This window comes from Lissotriton vulgaris, chromosome 2_1, assembly GCF_964263255.1.
Source record: "Lissotriton vulgaris chromosome 2_1, aLisVul1.2, whole genome shotgun sequence".
Lineage (NCBI taxonomy): Eukaryota > Metazoa > Chordata > Amphibia > Caudata > Salamandridae > Lissotriton > Lissotriton vulgaris.
This window is the reverse complement of record NC_141687.1, coordinates 1,859,081,562-1,859,098,251: the sequence shown is the minus strand read 5'-3', so window position 1 is coordinate 1,859,098,251 and position 16,690 is coordinate 1,859,081,562. Positions and strand designations below refer to the sequence as shown.

The window sequence follows — 16,690 nt, the reverse complement described above, 5'->3', positions numbered from 1 at the left end:
CCCTCTGGGTATGTAGTGCGCTATATAAATTCTTTGACTTGACTTGACTCTGCCCATGACCAAAGACTATACATTCTTTTTCCATGTACACTAAACATACTAACAGTACGATTATATGTTTATCAGTCAAAGCCTACTAGGTTCGCTCCAGGCGGCAAAAATTCTCCCAATCACTATCGCTGATCACAGCCTATTCCCGTCTGCTTGACCTGGGGCAACACCACTACCAAGATACCAAGATGGTACTTCCCTGTGTCACCGACAAGGCACAGAATGTTAAGAGACAAATAGGGGGCCTATCAAATAATTTTTTCAACTAAATTGCCCAAATGACATCTCGCCCCTGAACAACTGGGAAGCATTTAAAGGGATTCCGAGGGGGAATGCTTAGAGCTTAATTCCACACTGAATAGACAGAGGGCTAAAGAGAGGGAAGACTTGAAGACGGAACATAAAAAGTGGCCCTCCTGGGAGCTGCTGTGTAAACTAAACGCTCTAAAGAAGAAATTTAAGGCGATTTATACCAACAGGGCTGAATCCACCCTGTTATGATGCCGGCAAATCTTTTACACACAGGGGAACGAGGTGGGAGTCCACTTAGCCAGGCAGCTTCGGGAAAAAAGAGAGAATGCATGGGAGGTATACAAGATGGAGAGGGCCATATAGCGCACGCTGATATAGACAAGGCAAACATATTTAGGACATTCTACAAGGAGCTTTACACATGATACCCTTGACGCACCCATCACCGACGAAGAGGTAGGGAAAGATGTTCAAGGCACTTACATCCAACAAAGCCCCTGGGCCTGATGGCTCACTGTTGGAAACATGTGCGACAGATATCATTCCACAGTTCACCCAGCTTTTTAACACTATGGCGGAGGGCACAAGGGTGACACCATACATGACAGAACCTGTGATAACGATGAACCCCAAGCCGGGGAAAAACACACAACACTGCGCCTCATATAGGCCAATTGCGTTCTTGAATCTAGACGCCTAACTATACTCTGCTATAAGGCTAGAAGACTTGATGCCAGATCTAATCCACCAGGATCAATTAGGCTTCCTAAAAGGTAAACAGACCCACGACAATATCTGCAGGACATTACATCGGATTAAAAAAGTAACTAAACATAAGATCCCGGCGATACTTGTGGGCCGAAAAGGCTTTTGACAGGGTGGATTGGTCATTCCTATTCCTCACACTTGAAAACTTTGGGTTCGGGAAGAAATTCATAGACATGATCAAGGCCAACTATGCACAGCCACGATCTGGAGTGCAGGGTAATGGGACCATCTCAGACCCATTCCCGCTTGACAGAGGGACAAGGCAGGACTGCCCACTGTCGCCCCTGCTATTTGCTCCAAGTATAGAGGCACTGGCCAGCGGATCCCGGCTTTCTCAGAGATAAGGGGCATTAGCTTCAGGGGAGAGGAGCATAACATCTCATTGTTTGCAGATGACATCCTGATGACGTTCACCGCCCCGGACCAGTCGCTACAGTCCTTGCAGGGGGAACTAAGCAAGTTTGAAGAGGTGGAGGGTTTCAGAGATAACCTCAACAAATCATCTATACTAAATCTTACGGTAACAGAAGATGAGGCTAAGCGCTTTCGTGAGCCGAGCCCCTTTCAGTGGGTCAAACGCTCGCTCCAGTCCCTGGGCATACAACTAACACCACGACCAGAGGGCCACTAGAGGGCCAACTACCCGCCTCTCTTGCTCCAACTCCAGCCAGATCTCAAACACTGGAAACCACTTTATAGCTCTTGGCTAAGACGCATAAAGGCGATAAAAATGACAGAGCTGCCGAAATTTTTATATTTGTTCCAGGCGCTACCAATTGACCTAGGTAGGGATCTTCAGCCCAGACTACGTTCCCTGACCACTCGATATATCTGGCAGAACAGCAGGGCTCGCCTTCCCTTCCATACCCTGAGATGCACGAAAAGCGAGGAAGGAGTGGCTCTCCCCAATTTTAACTTATACTACAAAGCGGCCCAATTGAGGATTGTGACGGAATGGTCCAAGAGGGAATCAGATAAGCACTGGTTGCATATGGACAGGGCGATAGTGGGAAGAATATGGTATCTCATATGGAAACCTAAGAAGGATAGACCCACAAACTCCTATATTAGCACTCCTACCCGAACCACTCTTATGGCGTGGAACGAGGTATCTCGGGGAAACAAATGGACCACATTTCTGTCACCCTAAATTACGATTCATCATAACCCGGAATTCCCCCCTGCGCTCCACGAGGGCCCGTTTGACGCATGGAGGAAGGGGGGTTGCTTCATGCTTTCAGAACTATTTCACAACTATGATATACTCATATTTGAAAGCTGCCAAAGGGAGTTTTAACTATCCCATAACGAGCACTTCCACTATCTCCAACTCAAGCACTGGGCCCTTCACCCACAGGTCAAGAGGCAGCAACACGAGAACGAACACTAATAGAAAACTTTGTGCAGCGGGTGGGCTCCACGAGGGGAGTAAGCTCCTTCTTATACAGCTTACTGCTCTCTACAACACACTCACTGAGACCCAGATATATGAATCTCTGGGAACGTATGACAAAGAGGGAAATCTCCGACAAGGAGTGGAAGCGACTGTGGACAGACATCACCAAGAACAATCACTCCCTAGACTTGAGGGAAGCCTGTTTTAAAACTTTTTGACTGGCATATGTACCCCACAAAACTCAAAAAGATATTCCCAGACACCTCGGATCAGTATTGGAGGCGGTGGGGCATTCTTGGAGACTTCCAACATTTTTTGGTGGGACTGCTCCACAATCAAAACATTTTGGGAGGAAATTCTGGCACACATGAAAAACATGATGGGCTACCCCGTTTTGACTTCGATGGAAGGGATCCTCTTGGGTATAAAAGACCCAGAGCTGGAACACCAAACTAAAGCGGACAGAGCCATTATGTGGGCTTGTATAGGTGCTGCTAAAACCGCAATTGCTGTGGCATGGAAGAAGAAAGCGGCACTCGAGCTGTCTCAATGGCACTAACGCCTCTGGAAAATTCTAAGCATGGAGAGGATGGCAGACATTTTCATGGACTACAATTTTTTTTAATACGAATGAGGTCCATTAGTCACATTTCTTACGCAGGGCCTCCCCTTAACGGTTTGCCCACCCTTCCTTCGGGCCATGCATTTTTTCCAGTTTTAGACAACGATGTCCCTGAGACAGGTATTTCCAGAGAGGAAAAGGCCCCCCCCCCGTACCCCCTCGGTGGAGGTTTGGTTGGGGCCTGGAGCCCGGTAAAACACCCATAGTCACTCCTTATGCTACATGGCCAGTGAACACAACATTTTGCTACCACCACCATTGTTTTTTGTTTTTCTCCCCACTCTTTAGGGGGAGGGTGGGGGTGGACCAGTTAGTTTGGGGTTTTCAAGTTCGGCAGCTTAAGAGGCTCAATGCATAAGAATGGCAGGGTTGGCCCGACATCAAATCAAAGCCGAGGATACCGCTACTCCATGTAAAGAATCTTTACCTCCATTAGCGTACACCACAAGTGCAGGAAGCGCTCGATTCTCTTCAGTGTACTGTCAACCTATGTATCACTTGTCTCATAAAAAGATTACTGTAATGACATGTTATATTGAGAAGTGTATACCATGTACTGAGAAGAGCTGATACATTTGTCAAATGAGAAATTAAATGCCAATAAAAACACGTTTGAAAAAGTTCTGTGTATAAGATACGACTCACCTGGCAGCATATCCTGGAATTGAAGCAACAGCTGAATGGGCCGGGCCAGGGTTAGGTGAAGAGCTAAGATTTCAGATTCTTGCAGAATTCAAGAACTGAGGAGGCAGCTCTGATGTGAAGGAGTAGGTCTCCTTCTGTTTTGTCTGTGTTTAGTAGCAAGGTAGGGGATGGCACAACCACCAGATCTGGTTCTGCATATGCAATAGGGTAGTGTGCGAGTAGGAATCCAGCTGAGCCGAGGTGTTTGGTAGGTTTGTGGAAGTTTATGCAGTTGTTGAGGTACATCAGGCAATGTTGTTTAAGGCTTTGTATCTGTATGGGAGTAGTCTGAAGAGTGCTTGCTAGTCAATAAGGACTCAACGGAGCTCTTTGAGGTGCGGGGTAATGTGAGTGCAAGATGGGAGGTTGAGGGTGACCCTGATGCAGAGTTTTGTATGGCCGGAAGTCTTCTGATCAGCTGTGCTTTGATTCGGGCAAACAGTGCGTTGCCACAGTTCAGGTAGCTGGTAATGAGCCTTGGGTGGGTGACAGTTCTGTCAATGTTGGTGGGGAGCCATTTGTAGGTCTTCTTTAGCATCTTGAGTATGTGGAAGCAGAAGACAGCAACTTAGTTCACTTGGCTGGTCATAGTAAGTTGGTTGTTGTAAGAAAGTGCCCTCTTTTGGCATGGTTGCCCCCACTTTTTGCTAAACTGCTGATGTACTTTAAGTGAGTGTGCCCTGGGTTCCTGCCAAACCGGTATACATTTCCTATGTTTTCCCTAAACTGCATTAAAAACATAACCCAAATGGCACTCTTTGACCACAGGTTGGTCCCTTGTAAATGGTACCAAGGTCACTATGGCCAGGGAAGGCCTCTAAGGGCAGCAGCACTTATTGTGCCACCCTTAGAGGCCCTGTGCCCTTTACACACAAACACACACACACACACTGCCATTGCAGGCTGAGTGTTCTGTAGTAGAACAAAGTGAAGAGTCAACATGGCACGCATCCCTGTGTGCCAAGCCTATAACCCACTGCCCTGGCTTAGATCAGTCACCCCTATAGCTGGGCGCACTATATCAGTGGAGAGTGCACAGATGCATGAGCCCAGTACCCCTACAGTGTCTAAGCTATTTCTTAGACATTGTAAGTGCAGTAATGCCATTAAGAGGATATGCCATTAGGAGTATATGGTGCTGGGAGTTTGTCATTACAAATGCCACATCATCATAATGGCTTTACTGAAAACTGGGAATGTTGGTATCAAACTTCTCAGCACATTAAAACTACACTGAGGCCAGTGTGGGATTTAATGAAAAATGCACTGAGAGGGCATCTAAAGAGATGCCCCCTACAAAAGGACCTAACACTAGTGTCCAGGCTGAGTGGCTGCTCACTAGCTGCCACCACCAGACATGTTTCTGGACCCGTACAGACGGCGTACGGGGTGAAGAGGGCCAGGTTGACCAACTGGGTGCAGCTTGTCAGGTAGAAGCAAATCCAGCAAATTGCAGGTATTTGGATGCCGGCTTTGTGCAGTTGTTGGATAAGGATGGAGTGGGAAATAGTGTTGAAGGCTGTGGAAAGGTGGAGTAGGAGGAGGGCCAAGGGGTCATCTCTGTCCATGATCATATGGGTGACATCTATGGCAGTGATGAGGGTGGGTCTCTGCACTGTGGATGGGCCTGAATTGGGAGTGAGTGGTATCAAGGTGGTGGTTGTTTAAGTGGGTGACTAGGCGTTTACCTTTTTTTTAAAAAAGTTTTTACTTTTGCAGGGTAAGGTAGAAGGGCGATAGGCCAGTAGGTGGCTAGCCATCTTTAGGCCTGCCCCTGGATAATTGAGAAGAGGGAGTACTGTAGCATTTTTCCAGGGATCTGGGTAGGTGGGTGAGATGGAAGGAGTCATTTAGGATCGAGGTGCGCACTGTGCTGATGGGGTCCAGTGATTTGTGGAAGACATGGGGAGGGGAGGGATTCCAGAATACTCTGGAATGTATGGACTGTGTTGTCCTTGTGATTTCTTGAATAGCGATGGTGGGGCTGGTGATCAGGGTGGCGATTCCAGATGGGCCGGAGGGTTGGGAGTGTTGACGGGTCCGGTTGGGGCTCAAAGTTTCAGTTGATCTTGATAATCTGGTTGCTGAAGAATAGGGACAGTTGGGTGCAAAGTTCCTGTGAGGGAGTTACGATGGTGGCGCTCGCTTCCTTGACGCAGTTAGTGATCTTTTGATGCGGTCGGTCAGCATGGAGTGTTTTGTGGCTCTGATTTGCTGATGGTAGCGTTTAAGGGAGGATTCGGGAGGACTGTCTGTGTGATCCAGACTGCCTCCATCTGCATTCAAGCTGCTTGCTTGCGGTCTGGTTTTCAGGACTTTCAGAGTGGCCACGGTGTTAGCGCAGGCGGTGAACCAGGTGTTGAAGCTGGAGATGGATCCAGGGAGGTTCCGGTTGAAGCTATTGGTGTAGAAGTTTGGAAGACCAGGACAATTCTGGGGTCTTGTTGCAGTCCCGTTGGGAAGATTTGGCGATGGTGTGGGAGGAGTATACTGAAGGTGATGATGGTGTGGGTGGACCAGGTGATCGGTGTGGGCTTTTCTACTGTTATGCCATTGAAGATGTGGTCCGATAAGTGTCTGTCGGCAAGTGTGGGGCCTTTCACTCCCCGGGTGAGTCAGACGTTGGACAGGTCCCTGAGGATGTTGGGTCGGGGGTCCTCCAGGTGGTAGGTAGGGTTGCAGAGGACGATTAAGTCAAGGATCGGCAGGGAGGAAGGTGGGGAGGGGGCAATAAAGACAGCAAGGGTGCTGCCACAGCTGGTGCATCACACGTTGTGGGGATAGATAAGAGTGTCATGCAAGATGTGGTTTGTGCAGAAGAATTTGAATATCAAATGCTCCATGTTGCTGGTGATGCTTTCCAAGGTGATGGAACATTGGATGGATTATTTGAAGAAGATAGCGATTCTGCCTCCGAGTCAGTTTGTCATGTTGTGTCTTGCAATATAGAACATGGGGAAAGGGGTAAAGGAGGCTGGTGAGGGATCCAACCAGGTTTGATAATAATTATAATAAGGATAACAGTAATGAAATGCAAAAAAAACCCACTAAAAGAATCCAATGATAAACGAAGCTCCGATAGAAAGTTTTGCAGCAAATAAATAAGGGAATGAAAAGCAATCTACCCCATTCACATGAAATGTGCATAATTTATGATTTTTAGTGGCTTAAGTGTTTGCTCCAGCATGCAAACCGCACCAACATCAGGACAATTTAATTTGCTTAATAGAGGAAGGCAAGTCTCCAATTCAGAAACTTATTTGGCTCCCGCTTGAATGCCTTCTAACATAGAAAATGCTGCAGGATCCGGGTCATTATTAGCAACTTTAAACCTGGAATTTGCAAAGCACTCATGCTGTGAGATACCACGTTTGGAGTGAAGCAATACAGAGCAGCAGCTGTTTTACATACCGCCGAATCATCTCATGAAAGAGAGCACACATAGTGTGCATGCTCCTCCCACCCCTTCTCTCAAAACTGGGATCAAAGTAAGAGGACGATGGGACACATCTAAAAATCTAGCACATCTGGTCAACCCAAGACAAGGAATACATAGAAGAATGGCCAGTGAAATTATGGAGACAAAAAGTCTCCCAAAGAGTGAATGGTGGACAAGGGCATACAAGGTCACGGATTAGATTGGACTTTTGTCATTTACCAGGACACAGGAAGGTGAGGGTAGAAGTAGGGGGTATATGCTCACATGAAGAGCAGCTCACATGCATTCCTCCAACAGGGTTACAGATTCGGAGCTCATCAGTGTAGCCCAGGTGTGGTCAGTACCAGACCACACTTGTTGCTTACCCATTTGTGTGGCCTCAATGAGAGGCAGGTAGGAGCAAAACGGAGGGTAGGTGCCACAGACTATATGCGGTTAAGGCTGATAAGTGATATCTGGATTTGGAGTTCTGGATTGAAGAGGCTTTATTAAAGCGAGGAATAAGGTTATTTCATTTTTTTTTTTTTTTTAAGCGCAAAACAGCTGCCCCAGCAACGAGGCGTCCCGGCGCTGAACCATAACAGAAACCTGAGGGGAGGGAAGAGAGGGAGTGTGACAACAGGAAGATTATATCAGGGAAAACAGATATGTTTTGATTGCCTTGCGAAAGGCCATCAGGTTTGTCATGGAGCGGATGTGAAGTGGCAAGGAGTTCCAAAGTTTCGTCCCCAAAACCTTGAAAGAGCGGCCACCCATTCTGCTGAGCCTGGTCCGAGGGACAACCACAAGGTGTTGTCCTAAGGAGCGTAGGTCTCGCTGGGGGGGGAGTAGGGTACCAGGAGTGGGCGTAGGAGTCCAGGACAGTCTGATCTGAGAATTTTAAAGGCGGTGGTGAGAGTCTTGAATCGAACTCGAGACTCAATACGCAGCCAGTGTAGCTTCTGGATGGTAGTTCTAGCAGAGCACCTGCAGGGAAGGCCCACCACAGCCCTAGCTGCAGAGTTTTGTACCCGTTGCAGCCGTGCCATCTCTGCTTTATTGACGCCTAAGAACAGAACATTGGCATAATCCAATCGAGCCAGGATGATTGATTGAACTATCAGTTGGCGCGTTTTGGGGTCGAAGAAGCCAAGTATCGGATAAAGGCTCCTCAGCAGACCCACACAAGTAGCTGCCACTTTCTTTGTGTGGGTCTGGAAATTGAGGGAGGAGTCCAGCCAGACACCCAAATTCTTCACCACAGTTTTGGGCGAAGGAATGGGGCCAAGCAGGGACGGACACCAATGTTCACTCCAGTAGCAGGGATTTTTTCCCAGGAGCAGCACCTCTGTTTTCCCAGCGTTCAATTGTAGGCAGTTACGTGTCATCCATTGCGCAACTGCCGCTAAGCCATCCCTAAATTTTGCAGCTGAAATTGAGGGGCCCTCAGTTAGAGTGATGACCAGCTGCGTGTCGTCAGCGTACGACACCAGCGTAAGGTCCCACTCTTTTGCCACTTCAGCGAGAGGCTGGACATAGAGATTAAAAAGGGATGGGCTAAGCGCCGATCCCTGAGGAACTCCTTGTTCGATGGAATGGGGCTGAGAAATAAATGGGGGGGCTGAGACCCGGAAGGATCTATCCTCCAGGAAGGACCGAAATCACTCAAGGGCAAGATCGCAGATCCCTATAGCCTCGAGACGTTTTAACAGGATATTATGGGAGACCGTATCAAAGGCCGCGCTGAGGTCAAGTAGAATCAGCGCAGCACTTTGACTGGCGTCCAGTATGTTCCGGAGGTGTTCAATGGTAGTCAGCAGGGCGGATTCAGTACGGAATCCTGGCCTGAAGCCATTCTGGGATGGGTCCAAGATTTTATTTTGGACCATGTAGTGGGACAATACTTTGTTCACGTGGGCTTCTGCCAGTTTCGATGCCCATGGAAACAGCTAAATAGGTCTAAAATTTTCTGGCTTTGTGCGGTCTAACGTAGGCTTTTTGATAATTGGAGAGACCCATGCTTGCTTCCAGCAGGTGGGAACCACCGCCGAGGGGAAAGAGAGATTGAGCAGAGTGGCCAAGGGAGGGAGGAAAAAAATCAAGGGATTCTAGAAATTTGGCAGGTCTCATAGGATCTGTAGGAGAACCGGACTTAACCTGTGTGCATAGTTTGGCTAGGTCGTCATGGGTTATACTAGGTATAAGTGACAGGCTAGGTTTGTCGGCCGAAAGGTTAAGAGGGTTGAGGAGTTCAGGGAAATCCTGTGGAAAGGTGTTGTAGATTTCTCACTTTTTCTATAAAGAAAGTAGCGAGGTCATCACATTGTTGTGAGGAAGTAATGCATGGAGCTGGGTTAGAGCTATTTTGGAGATTTTGTACTAGCTTAAAAATGGTTTTGGTGGGGTTGGCACTTATGTTGATTTCCTTAGCATAAAAGGATGCACGAGTGGTACGTATCGCCTTATGGTACGTCCTTAACTTTGAGAGCATTGCCAGGAAATGTTCTGGAAAGCATGGACTTTCTCCTGAAATGTGGACCTTCTGTTTTTGCAACAGGGAGTCTCTAGAAAAGGAATGTTTTTTGGAGAGTTATGTTGGAGTTTGACGGTTCTGAACATTGGATGGCAAGCAGTTCTCATGGTGTAACATGGTGCTTTGACTGGAAACCATTTAAGCAGGACCAGATGTTTTATGTTACTTCTTTTTTAATGTTTATGAGAAGCATGGCAGCAACATCTAGGACTGCTCGAAGCGTGGCTAGTTTGTTTTTCAGTACACCAGTATGGTGGGAGGAGTAAAAATTAAGATGGGAGTCAACCAAAGGCTCAAAGGCCATCTCCAAATCCAGGAAGGAAAGAGTACGTTTTAACTTTTTGCATTTGTTGAGACTGAAAGTGACGGACTTACTCATAGTTCAGATGTGACTTTTGAGGTTAAGATTGAAGTCAAGCAAAAGTCAAGCACTTTCGTGAAGATAACCGTTCATTTTTATAAACGACTTAAGCAAGAGAAGATTGTAGCCAAACCAGGTTTGGTTTGCATTTGAGGTGGTTTTGCTAAATCTGTCTGTTGATGTGGTGAAGTGAGGATTTCAATTTCTCTTTCATTGTATTTACATGATCCTTCCTTATAAACAACTTTAACTGTTTCAGTCTAAGAGATTGGCCTAATTCATAATAGTTTTCCATTTGCAAAGATTTATTACCCTAATGAAGCGCTATTGGTGCATAAAATGCATTGGGATTATTTTTAAGGATTTGTTTTAAAGACACTTGGATTAAGAATTCTAAACCAGGAAAAGAACTATTGTTGAAATAAGATGTAGAAAATGGATTCAACAATGTGCACATAAACAATAATACCGGAGGAGGGTATTCAACACTAACTTTTTGTCAGTACTGCTGTTGATATATTTAAAAACGATGCCAAATGCATTATGCATAGAAAAGTTTAAGGATTTTCTCAATGATCGTTGACTCGGAGTGCAAGGAAGTGTACTAGGTATTTTGCATCGAGAAGAACCACAGAACTGTGGCATACACTGAGTGACAGGGCACTTTACCTATGCTCTTCGAATTGTTTTAAAGCAAACTAGAAAGTGCTCACTAGATATATTTCAAATATACAGACATTGAGTAGAATTAAGTAAGCAGTCTCACCAGCTATTTACAGTTTGTTCTGAAAATAGTAAAAAGACTCCGTTTGCAATAAAAAATCAGCTACAAGGAGTGTAAGAATTGTGCATGAGCGCGCAAACAGGATAGACTACTTTTATGCATGATAGCGACACCATCCCAGTTTTTCTATGGTTATCTCGTTTATTGATGATGTATATAGAGGAGGTGGGGGAAGGGTGTTTAGAAGAGAGGTTAACAGGAATAGTTAAGGCGTGGTTAAGTCAGTTTTTAGTCACCAATAGATAACCTCCATCACAGCTAACTAAGATCGAGAGGTTAGTGAAGTTTGAATTTTTAGATCTATAGTCAAGGAGCGCACATATGATGGTGGGAGAAGCAGAATGAATAGGAAAGTGTTCTTACAGACAACCGTCTTGAATAGATTTGCAGGTCAGCGTCTTCCAGAAAGGAAACTAGGCTTTCTAAGGCAATACAACACATGAATGGTGTGGGAGTAAGCAGCACAAGTAGTAGGGGTTGGAGGAGAGTTCACAGGGGTTAGTGTTGTGGCAGGGGGAGAATGCCAAGGACTGCAGGGAGAATTTGCTGGTACAAAAATGGGGCAAGGAGGTGTAGAATTTCCTCCATGGTATGGACTTTCTTGGTAAAGACCTCAACCTTTCTGGTAATAAGCTCCAGAGTGAAGGAGAGATGATATCGAGGTGGAAGAGGATGGCAAGAAAAGCTAACTGGTAAAACAATAGATCCAGAAGAGCGTTCGGGCAGATAGCATGAAGCACATTATGGGGAGGGAAGACAGTTTATAGGGTTAATTCTTTGGAGAGCTAGTGCAAAACACCTTTTCTGTGTTCACTTGATATGAGGGCGAACAGGAGGTGGAGGCACCAATAGCAATTTGAAGAGCTCCATAAAGATGAAGAATCCGGGAGGGGGAACATTGAGGGGGCAGGAGAATTGGAAGATTAAAGAGAAAGGTGATGGCAGTTGCATTGCCAGAAACAACCAATAGCAATTTGAAGAGCTCCATAAAGATGAAGAATCCGGGAGGGGGAACATTGAGGGGGCAGGAGAATTGGAGTATTAAAGAGAAAGGTGATGGCAGTTGCATTGCCAGAAACAGAGTGGCAGAGGAGTGATTATCAACTGGAAATGGTGATCAGGTTGGTGGAGGGCAAGTATAAGGAGGGGGTGGCTGAATCAGGATGCTGATGGGGAACATATATAGATAACTGACAAATGGGGAGTAGAATGAAGTAAGTATTAATAAACAGAGGATACGAGCACTGGAAATGCAAATAGGTTTGACTCTTGTCCCGGTGAGTCTCACATAATTGTCTGGTGACTGTTGCGCTGTCAAGCCAAACCATAAAAAGTAGCTTGGAAGCATACAGTATTTAAAGTTCATCTATAGAGCTGCTTCACCAAGGAGTGATGAAGAACTTTACAGTCAAAAACTGAAAAAACGAGGAATTGGAGGTAGAAATAACTGGCAACAAGAAATTACAGAGAGAAACAACAGCTGTAGGAACGAAACTCCAAAGTTCAGCTTTTAATCAGTGATCATAGAACGGAAGTAAACCAACATCGGTAAACAAATAGCTATGCTCCATGACACAGAAAACAAGAAGTGCAGGGAAGACAACGCAGCCATGGTACCATGAAAACATGACAATGGAAAAAAGAATATGGATAAATCACAGTGAAAAAATAGGACGCGGAGAAGAAGTATATTCAAGTAAATGTGCAGAGACAATTCGACCTCCCACTCTATCTCAGAAAATTAGATCCAAATGGAGGGAAGCAAATGTCCTGCTGACATGACAGAAAGAATGGAATGAGACCTGTAGCATGTTCAGATATTGTACTCTAATTTATCAAATGGCATGGATGACTGACTATATTGAACACTCCCCAAGTCTAATATGATCAGCAGTAGGATAGCACCACCCATCTCTCCTTTCATACCATCTAACAGGAGAACACAACTGATTAAATGCTATGTAGATAGTGAAAACAAGCCTTGGTTGGATATAGGGTGTCTATAGACTAGATTACAAAAATGTTTTTAGCTGCTGCACAACAACGCCTGCCTAAGTGTGCTATGGCCAGACGTCTCAACATTTTCCTGGAATTCGCTTCAGGCTTCTTCAGAAGGGGACATAAGCTGGGTCTACAAAGCCTTCATTTAACTTTGGTTGAATCTGTGTCTTTTTGGAATGGCCTCAGCAATGCTGACCGACAGACCACAAGACTCAAATTGTCAGTAGGTTTCTCCAAAGAAAACCCTACCCACCACCCCCCACAGCTGAAGCTGGCTTTCTTCTCTTTCCACCACTGGACTATAAGAAGAGGCTGCTGGCTGGTGGGAATCGATTCTTTTGTAAGGAGAAATAACATGGTACCTTTACTTCATGGATGTGAATGCAGCTTTCGGAAGATCTTGCACAACCCCACACAGAAAGTATCTTTGCTTCACTCCCATGTGTGTATATTATACTGTATTTGTGGTCGGTTATAAGTGTGGGGGAGGTCGTGGTGATAAGACTCAAAGTTAAGAGTGCTTTATGAAGTGCTGTAGATGACAGGGTAATCGATATCAACATGCATTTCTTTGGGCCATTTACATTAGAGGGTGAGCATTACATATGTAGCCTAACAGATGAAGACGTGCTGAATTCATTAGGAACAGTATCAGAAAAACAACATTTTAGACAGCTAGGGATTAGTTACGACGACTATCAGTCCTATGGTCAGGCGGGGTGGTGGTGGTGGGGGGGGGGGGGGGGGGTGGGGGGGAGGTGTTGGTATACTGATTATTAAACGGATTATTTGTTTTACTGTATTAAGCCTGAAATTCAATCCTGGTTGTGTGCTATCGTTCCCCGAGTGAGAACAAACTGGCAGGTTGCTCTGGGATGGAAGTAATAGAAAATTATTATGTGTTTATGTGGAAGAGGCAGCAGTGGGAAGGGCGGGCAGAGACCTTCCACTTCAACATGAGGACGTTTGTAAACAGAGGAGGCTGTGGGTGCTTTGTTTCTTGAGAAATAAAAGCCGGTTCCTTTAAAACCATAAAAAAGCACGCAGTTTTTCAAACACAGAAGTATGTTCCTCAGTGGTGTGTTCGGTCCTCCTCCCCTAAAACCTAAAGGGCAGACAGGGGTAATCTTTATGCGAAAGCAAGGGGTCACGGATACAGCCCAGATGGGTTGGCTACTCTCTGCTACTGTTAAATGTTGTAAGAAACCATGGAGAAGAAATCTAGAGTCAAAGCTTAACCACCGCCCTTCTCACAGAAATAGCATGTTTTATGTAATTTCCAACTCACGTGGCTAGCAGGAACACATATTTGAAAGGTTGCTTCGGTAATGAAAGAAAAACGATTAGTTTCCCACTCAGCCTCGTCAAAACATGCAAACAAGTCACCTGAAAAAATCCCTTCACATAGATGGAAAAGGAGTAATACAGATCTTAACACAGATAGTGGACAAAACCAGCCTCGCCTCATTTAAGTTTCTTAAAGCTGATTAAACAACAACTACGAATATCTCGGAAACTCTGACAATGTAATGGTTTAAACGAGACGAGAAACTCCTACCTTTTTAAGCGGAACCGTGCTTCTGAACCAGTTGTAATCCGGAGAAACTTTGATCTCCCCCATGATGTCCGGCGTGAAGGGAAGCCAGCGGAGCCTGTAAGTAAAGACGTGAAGCATGAGACCACGCAGAATGAGCCGCCCAATAAAAGGCTGCCTGCACTGCAGCCTTGTGATACCAACACACGAGTCTTGCATCACAACAATCCTGACCGCAAGGGTTTCCTCTCTCCGCCTCTGCGAATCAGTATTACCGATCTCACGGTTTTTCACAACGAGTTCTAGATTATCAAGAACATGCTTTGCTGCAAAGTTGTTTTACTACAAAGGCCTGCACGGCTTATACGGTTGCAGCAGTGTGCTCCTCTGGTCGCCGATAGCCCCCCGTATTTAAACAGCCAAAAAAACATTTTTAAAATATCCTATAAAACCGTGCCCGCCCTTAGGTCCAAGGCAGAGATGTGATACCCAGAAATCTGATGCCTGCCTTCAATATTTACCATATATGCCACTGCCAGGATACGCAGCAGAGGCTACATGGCAATGATCCATAGCGGCCAATCCGATTTAGTATTTTTTGTGAAATCGTACTGCAAGATATTTATGTCGACACCTAGAAATTCCTGTCACCCAGGCATTTTCATTTGAAGCAAGTCTCTTAATTTCTAGATATATCGGATCATAGGTACTTACAAACTTAAATAAGATTACTAAAACAGACATAGGTTGAATAAATAAAAGGTATGATAAGACATCCAGCTTCTTCGTACGATACTAATGCCTTGGGATTAAAGGGAGACACACACTTCACAGTGTAAAATTGCTAGTTTAAATATAAGTGCAGTATGCTTAATTGGCAGGCACGTTGGAATGTATTTAGTGAAAATCGGATATTGAATTCTGGTGGTGGTACAAAGTATAATGCCTGATCAGGAAAAGGGGATACAAGTAAAAACCTAGGGACACCACTGTCAGTGCTCCCAATGTGTGAATACAATGCTGACTGAGATAAAAGCTTAGGAGGATTGCACTTGGCAGAAGTTGCAGGAATCACTAAATCCATTTTTCCGGAGTCTGATGGATAACTAAATCCATTTTCAGAGTCTGATGTTATGCTCGTTCTCATTTACAGGGGGCACGGCCGAGCCGGCTACCAAGATGGCTGCACGGCATTGAAGTAACACCAGCTCATCCCCAAAATAACTGGATAACTGCAGTATTGGGGACTATATACATCACCTACAATCATTTTCACCTTCCCAATGGTGCAGTGGACATGCGCCTTGCCTGAAGTGGTCACTGGGGAAGTTAGACATGAGCAAGATCAGCCTTGCATGCGGTAAGGGCCCGGCCTTTCCTCGGAAGCCCAGGGGCAACAAGGGCCGCGGGCAGGCTTGAAAGTAGGTCTGACAAGACCTGCAGGGTCCCACCGTTGCGCACAAGTTCTCACCGCCGCTCCTGAGCCGCAGCCCCCAACCCATATCCTGTTGTGTGGGGCGGCCGGCCATTGCTCACCTGACTGCTGGCGCCAGCCTGCATGGAGATGCAGCAGCGCTGCCACTTGCGGTGGCTGACTCAGGCCGCGGGCGCGTATCGTCTGATTGACCTGCATTGGGCTGTTCAGGCCTTCACATCAGTCCATTGCCATTGTGTGGCCGAGGCAACAGTGGGTGATGGCCCTGAACCCTCCCCCACTCCCACGTAGAGGCAACCAGTGGGAGCGTCAGCTAAAACCAACATGAGGCATTAGGATCGGACTGGTCCCTAGTAGGCCGTGACCTGGGGACCCGTTCACTGCCCTGGTGGGCCAGTCCAGGTGGATTGTTGTGGCGCCAACTATAAGGCATACCACCACTAAACACCAGGGGGCTTTAATATTACTACATGTCTTACCTGGTCCATAAGCATTGGAAACCTGGCACGGACCTGCAGGCTATGGTGTGTTCCGCATTTGCTTACTGTGGCCCCACTCCTAATCATTCCTGCCTCTTCAACAGAATGGTCCGCAAAGACCCCAAACAACAGAAATTACCGTTTGAGTTCGCAGCAAAGCGGTACGAAGCTGCAATGCCTGTTAGAATGGTGGAGGGGATGGGGGGACCCTCAAAGGTTGCGCAGTCTGACCACGGAAGGTTTGTTGGCAGATATCTGAGTGGGGTTCAGGGCTATGGACACCAGCTTTGACGCACTGGTGGGCAGATTGGAAGGCATGGGAGAGCACCTTGATCACCATCAGGCTCAGCTTGATGAGACAGAGGACCAGAT

At 46.2% G+C, this 16,690-nt stretch overlaps 1 protein-coding gene across 3 annotated transcripts in view; it reads right to left on the bottom strand.

Moving 5' to 3' along the window:
• SPG21 (SPG21 abhydrolase domain containing, maspardin) overlaps window positions 1–16,690 on the bottom strand; it is a 374,771-nt gene that overhangs the window by 315,924 nt on the left and 42,157 nt on the right. For all 3 annotated transcript variants that reach the window (XM_086958046.1, XM_086958045.1, XM_086958047.1), the window contains one exon: window positions 14,429–14,522. In XM_086958046.1, coding sequence (XP_086814172.1) covers window positions 14,429–14,491 — 63 coding nt within the window. In that variant the 5' untranslated portion in view covers window positions 14,492–14,522. The remainder of the gene's footprint in view (window positions 1–14,428; window positions 14,523–16,690) is intronic.